The 7,354-nt window shown below is 44.2% G+C and overlaps 1 protein-coding gene across 1 annotated transcript in view; it reads right to left on the bottom strand.

Moving 5' to 3' along the window:
- Smg8 (SMG8 nonsense mediated mRNA decay factor) overlaps window positions 1–4,347 on the bottom strand; it is a 9,492-nt gene extending 5,145 nt beyond the window's left edge. The window contains exons 1-2 of the mRNA XM_021176380.1: window positions 2,558–4,347; window positions 1,146–1,291 (exon numbers count right to left, since the gene is read on the bottom strand). Of these exons, the coding sequence (XP_021032039.1) occupies window positions 1,146–1,291; window positions 2,558–4,316 (1,905 nt within the window). The 5' untranslated portion in view covers window positions 4,317–4,347. The remainder of the gene's footprint in view (window positions 1–1,145; window positions 1,292–2,557) is intronic.
- Between the last annotated feature and the right edge of the window lie 3,007 nt (window positions 4,348–7,354).

Genomic DNA, 7,354 nt, shown 5'->3' on the forward strand with positions numbered 1-7,354 from the left:
GTGTATTGGGGACTTTTTGGATAGCATTGGAAATGTAAATGAGGAAAATACCTAATAATAAAAAATTAAAAAAAAATTAAAAAAAAAAGGATATGTTTTCGTTTTCATCTCAGAGGCTGCTTCAGATTGCACACAGCAGCTGACTATGGTTTGCCTTGTGTTCTAGCAAGGGTGTGGTTTTGCCAGCTGCAGGTAGTTTCTGAGATTGTGTGATGTGTGGAATTCTGGGGACTTTTCAGAGGGTAGATAAATGCTAGGGGCCCAAGAGTTGGGTGGGTTGTTGTTGGCTGAGTGTGCCAAGAAGAAACAACAAGAAGAACTTAGATATCCTGAGGGAACACTGAACTTGCCCCAAGGAACTCCATGCCCCAATCAGTAGGAAGTAGTCCAATGATAATGTCGCACCCTTCCCACCCTGACGTTATTCAGGGATCTCTTTCCTTTCCCCTCTTATTTAGTGTTATGGGATTAAACAGGAGGAAGAAAAGGGGTGGAGAAGAGTGGAAGAAAGACCCACAAAGTAGCAAAGAACAGCTACACCCAACCCTTAACTGCTTCACCCTAACAGTGGACACCAGGTACACACATGGTGGACATAAGCACACGAATGCGAAAAATCAATAACTTCAGCCTAAGTGGGTCCAACGCGCTCTTGTGACCTCCATACGCACGTACACACAACATACATTCACACACATAAACACTTAAATAAAAATACCACTGATTAAAAAAAAACAAAAACAAAACAAAACACCACTGATAAGTTAGTAACAAATAAGATTGTGATCATGGATATTTTTGAGCTAGCTAAACAGAGCTTCCTAAGCCAGGCATGGTGGCTCATGTCTTAATCCCAGCTCTCAGAAGGAAGAGGCAGGCAGAGCTCTGAGTAAATAAGTAAAAATAAATCTTAAAAAAAAAAACAAACCTAGCTATATCATTCTGACAGTTTATATACTTTATACACACACACACACACACACACACACACACACACGTAGAAAGTATGGTTAAAACACATGAAAAACCAAGAAGTGCATGTAAAGAACTTGCCCTTGTTCTTTATCACTGCGGTTGCGTTGGCTTTTCTAGGTATTCTGCTATGGAGAATATTCAGTCATTAAAAGAAGGAAGCTTCAGTTTACCTGGTAAAAGTCATAGTTAGCAGCCTTGATATCGAAGGGGTCGTCTCGAGGTGCCTGCTTCCTTCCACAGTTGCAGGCCCCGGTGGATCGGGCTCGGCTATTGTGGTAGAGCACCGGAGGGTTCCTATCTGCCTCTGGCTTTTCTCCTGGAAGTTGTAACCATCATTATTAATCACACAAAGACGATGCGGAGCAAAGTTTACCTTGTGTTCTATAACAATCAACTCCCCAAATCCTTCACATAGTTCTCTGGCAATTAAGAAACACTGATACACACAAACAAGCAAACATCAGAAATCTTGATAAAATACATAGGAATAAGGATTTTCCCTTTCTTTTACAGCACTGAGCATGAGACTTGGGGCCTCCTCATTCATAGCTGCAGTGCAAGTGTGGCACTGGAGGCAGAAGGATCTCTAAGAGTTCAAGGTGTAGTCTTGAGAGTGAGGCCCTGCCCCGGAAATAGTCAAAATTTTAAGTGACTTTTTTTCCCTTCTGTGTCACATTATGGTGACCTTTCTTTTCTATTAATTCAACAAAACCTCTTTAGGATAAAGGGTGAGTATACATTTTCTGAAACTTCATGCCACTTAAAACTTTTCATCTACCAACTCACCAGAGTTTATTGTTTAAGTTAAAAAAAAAAAAATCAGTCATGGGTGATGTTTTCATTTTAAGAGGTAGAAGATCAAATTTAGGGCTGGAGCTGGCAAGATGGCTCTTGTAGGACCTGCATTCCATCCCCAGAACCCACAGGTTAAAGGAGGGAACTGACTCACAGGTTGTCCTGACTTCCACATAAATTCCATGCAGTCACATATCCACACACACAAATAGATATACTATATATGTATGCACGCATGCACACACACACACACAAAAGTAATTTTAAAAATAAAAATAAGTAGAAAGTATTTACTAATTGGGCACAGTGGCACATGGACTTCAAAAGCAGAGGCAGGAGGAGTTCTATGACTTGGAGGTCAGCTCGGTCTATATAGTGAGTTCCAGGTCCAGCCAGGATTAAATAGAGACCTTGTTTCAAAAACAACAACAGAAAACAAAAACAAAGAAAGAAAGAAAGTATTTACTACCAAAGTTCTGCAGGGTTCTTAAAAAACAACCCAATATGTACCAAATAAATCATCTTAATACATGAATACACACCCAGCTCAGGTGCCAGTGAGGTGACTCAGCAAGTACAGTGCTTGCAGCACAAAGCTAACTCCATGGGCTGGATACTTGGGACCCATGAAAAGGTTGTAGGCTACTGACCTCACAACATTGCCCTCTGACCTCCAAGGGTGCGAGGTCTCTCTCAAACACACACACACCACACCATACAAACACACATTAATACTAAAAGCACAGCTCAAGGTTTCAGTTCAAACTGTTTGGAACTTTGTAGCTACCTGATTTAGGTAAGGAATGAAATTTGTGGACACAGTGTTGGTCAGTCAAGCTCCTCTCTTCGCACAGCTGATGGCCATTGCTCCAAAATTTGTAGCAGTCTTCGTGTAATTGCATGGCGTATTTGTGAAAGGCTGGACCTCGAGCATGCTGACTGTATACCCGAAGAGCCTGAGCAAGCTGATTCTTATGGACTGTCATGGTGTAATTATGCGGCAAGTTTGACTGGTAGGCACTATGAGCCATGGGTAAAGCTTTTTGGCACCGGTTTTCCGAGAATTTTGTGTCTATATCCAAAAACCCTTCTAAGACTTTAATACTGCTTAAAATCTTAGATGTTAGCTCCCCAGTTGGGGAGCCCAAGTCCTCTTCCTTCCCATCGATAGCCACTTCATACAGCTTTGCTGCTGCGGAGATCCACTTCTGGTAAGTGGGCAGTTCAAAATGGGAAGGCTGTGGGTTCCTGCCCACACTGTCATCAAAACCTTTTTTGCTTAGGACCAGCTCCACGTGCTGCCACAGGAATTCTCGAAGAGTGAAATCCACTAGCTGGCCTGAAGAACTCGAGGTGCTGCTATCAATGTGGAAGGAGAGCTGTTGCCGGCTGTGCTGTCTCATCGCTTGGTACCGCCTAGGTCCAGAAAGGGGTGCGGGCACCAACAACGATTCTGGGTCTTTCACGGTACAATGGCTCCTAAGCTGGTCCAGCAACATGCCAATTGGGTCCTCCTCCTGGCTTCCAGGGACTATGTACACAAAAGCTTGGTTGGCAGGTACCGTAAAGAGGCAGTTGATACTCTGATTAGTCAAGACTCGACTCTTGCGAAAGATTCTATAGATCTGGTCCTCCAGGGCATGCTGCAGCCTTCTTTTGGGAGAGTGCTTCTTGGGTTTATCCGGATGAGCTGTATCCTGGCTCCGAGGCGGTTCCACCTTAAGGGCCCCATTGAGTTGAAAGAGGAAGAGGAGTCTAGGTGGGCAAGGTCGGCAGTTTAACTTCCAGTCTTTGCCAACTGGGCAATCCTTAATGGCTGTTTTGAGGAGGGGTAGTACTTTCTGTCTCAGTCCATCCAGGGCTCTGAATACACGATCATAAGTGATGTCAAAGGAACACGTCGGATGGACCAGGAGCAAGATATGACAGACAGAGAAGAGGTAAAGGAGGCTGAGACACTGTAACTTCTCCTGATGCTTCCAAAACTCGTGTGTTTCTGCATGAGGTAAAGAGAGGCCCCCTCCGGCTTCACCGCTCTGGAGGGCCCGACAAGCACGCAGAAGCTGTGAGTTGTCACAGATGGAAGTGAGAATAAGATACAGAACTTTGCTTTCCTGATTGTAATAGGCCTGCAAAAGACTAAAGTCCTGGGGACCTGGCTCAGCTCGGTTACCTTCCGCCGTAGCCATACCTCCGCGAAGTGAATCCCCGGCAGCAGCCCCCGGGTCCCCGGCTCCTCCCGCCTCTCCGACAGAGACAGCTTTGGTCTTGATTCCATTTCCTGGATCTCCAGGATCCTGGTGGTGAAAGAGTGGGAAAACCTGTCGATCGCACACAGTGTTCACCAAAGAGAACTTCTCGGAGTTGAGGCGCAGAGCCGTCTTGCCGAAGATTCCCACCACGCAGATCTCATCCTCCCTCCACGGGGGCTCGGGCGTGCCAGCCGCGTTCCCCCCGCCTTCAGCGGAGGGGCCTCCGGGACTCTCAGAGCCCAGCCAGGCCGACGCCCCCATGAGCAGCTCGCGCAAGCTGACCGGCCCCGCCATGGCGGAGAAAGAGCTTCCTCTAGCGTCCTTCCGGTCCCTCGCTAATCCCAACCCACCCGGTCCTATTGTGAAAACCCTCCTCCGCCTGTTAGTCCTTGAGTTCCGGGTGTCTGTCCCTTCCCCCAACACTCCCTTCCACCCCTTTGCCTTTTCGTGTCTCTGCAAGGTCTTAGCACTACGTTTACTCAACTCGAGTTTAAGATATCGAAAGCTAGATTGGTTGCAGTTTCAATTTTAAAGAATACGCCAAAACCCACAACAGTTCCAACTAATTCTTCTAACAGCTCAGCGTGGGTGGTTGATTATACTCTCGCCTTTTCTGAAGACTGAGGCAGGAGAATTTCTTAATTTCATTCTTAATCTCTCTCTCTCTCTCTCTTTTTCTTTCCTTCCTTCTTTCCTCCTTCCCTCTCTTCCTCCTTCTCCTTCCTTCCTTCCTTCTTTCCTTTCTCCCCCATGCCCCCATTCTACCTCTTAAATGCTGCGATTAAAAGCATGCACCACTACCACCTAGCAAGGAAGAAGGATTCTTGAGCACAGTAGCTGTGCTAGCCTGATAACATACCAAGACCCTGTCTCCATAAAGAAAAGAAAACAAGAAAGAAAGGACAGGAGGGAGGAGCGAGAGCGCCAAGCACATTGCTGCACTTCTGTGATTCCAACATTCAGATATTGCTCTTACAGAGAAAAGGAGCTCTTGTTTTGCAGCACCCATGGCCTGAAAAAAAACACATACACAAACACACACCCCAAAATTAATCTTTAAGAAATAGAAGAAGTGGAGGCGGAGAGCTACGTGTCTAGTATGCAGGAAGTCCTGTGTTCTATCCTCAGCACCAGTATAAACTGGGTATAGTGGCCCATGCTGCAACCCCAGCACTTGGGAGGTGCCAGAATGATTAGTAGTTCAAGATCATCCTGAGCTATGTCTCAAGTTCAATGCCAGCCTGAACTGTAAGAAATCTGTTTCAAAGACGGTTGTGGTGGCACACGCCTTTAATCCCAGCACTCTGGAGGCAGAGGCAGGCAGGCAGATTTCTGAGTGCAAGGCCAGCCTGGTCTACAGGACAATCAGAGCTACACGGAGAAACCCTGTCTTGAAAAACCAAAAAACAAAAAAATCTGTTTCAAAACAAAAAGATAAACATCAACAAAAGAATTGTAGAAAATTCTAGGGAGGCAGAGGCAGGTGGATCTCTGAACTGAATTTGAGGCCAGCCTGGCCAACAGAGTGAGTTCCAGGACAGCCAAGGCTACCCAGAGGAACTCTGTCTCAAACAAACAAACAAACAAACAAACAAACAAACCAATTGTGGAAAATTAATCTAATAATTTAGCATAGTGGAAATATGAATAGTGTGCGTGTGTGTTGCTGGGGATCTAATTCATGTCTTTGTGAATGCTAGGCAAGTGCTCTACCACTGACTACATTTGTAATAGATTCTTTCTCTCTCCTCCCTCCCCAACCCATTGTAGGTTCAATTGCCCTGGAACTCTTGTCCCTCCTGATTGGTCTATCTTCACCTCCCAAGTGCTGGCATTACAGATGTATACCATCCATGCTTTTCACTTCTTACAATACTTATGGTTTTAAGCTAGACAGAGAAGTAGGTCACTTAAGCCGAGCGTGGTGTCACATGCCTTTAATCCCAGCACTTGGGAAGCAGAGGCAGGCGGATTTCTGAGTTCGAGGCCAGCCTGGTCTACAAAGTGAGTTCCAGGACAGCTTGGGCTATACAGAGAAACCCTGTCTCGAAGCAAAAAAAGAAGGAGGAGGAGGAGGAGGAGGAGAAGAAGAAGGTGGTCACTTACATTCATGGAATTCTTACTTAGAAACTCAAATAGCAGCAATATAACAGCATAAACACAGAGTACTCACTGTGCATAGAGCTGTGATACCTCTTTTTAAAGAGTTCTTTAGGATGGGAGTGTACCCCTGTGGTTAGAGCACTTGCTAAGGAGCCTTAGGTTACATCTCTAGCACCATGAAACGAAACAAAACAAACAAATCCATTGTGGAATTGATTCTCTCCATCCACCTTTCTATGGGATCCAGGAATTAAACTCAGGCCCACCAGGCTTATTAAGTGATCATCTTTATCTGCTGAACCCTCTCACCAGCCCCCATGTCTTTTATGCTATATTTGTTAGTTTTGTTTGTTTTTTAAACCTCAAGATGTGTTGTGGTGGTACACAGCTTTGATCCTAGCATTCCAGAGGCAGACGCAGGTGGAACTCTGTAAATAAGGAGTTTCAAGCCAGCCTAGCTAGACAGTGAGACCCCGTCTCAAAATAACAAAACAACATGAACTCTGGAAGCATATGATAAACAGTAGTTTAATAAAATCATATAATGTGCAGAGTATGTAAGTGCTTACATTAAAAAAGCATATACATTCTATGATAAAAATTAGTAGAAGTGGGAGTGGGTGGGTAGGGGAGTCGGGGGAGGGTGAGGGTATGGGGGACTTTTGGGATAGCATTTGAAATGTAAATAAAGAAAATACCTAATAAAAAATAAATTAAAAAATAGTAAACATTTAAAGTAGGGTGCATTTTAATACTGATACAATAGCAATAGCAGCTTTATAAAAAAAATTTTTTTAAAGATTTATTTATTTATTGTATGTAAGTACACTGTAGCTATCTTCAGATATACCAGAAGAGGGCATCAGTTCTCATTACAGATGGTTGTAAGCCACCATGTGGTATCTGGGATTTGAACTCAGGACCTTTGGAAGAGCAGTCAGTGTTCTTAACTGCTGAACTATCTCTCCAGTCCCTATAACTGTTTTACCTGTAAGATTTCTATTTTTTTGAGGCAGGTTCTTAACAAGTTGCCCAGGCTTCCCTCCACCTCAGTTTTCCAAGTAACTGGGACAACTGGCAAAAGCCACCATGCCCATCCTAGGTTTTTTTTTTTTTTTTTATATTTTTTTTTTTTTTTTTTTTTTTTTTTTAAAGAGTTTTCCTTTAAAGATCTGTAAATAATTGTGTTGGGAATATAGTGGTTCATTACCATTGTAAACATTATAGCT

The sequence above is a fragment of the Mus caroli genome, chromosome 11 (genome assembly GCF_900094665.2).
Source record: "Mus caroli chromosome 11, CAROLI_EIJ_v1.1, whole genome shotgun sequence".
NCBI lineage: Eukaryota > Metazoa > Chordata > Mammalia > Rodentia > Muridae > Mus > Mus caroli.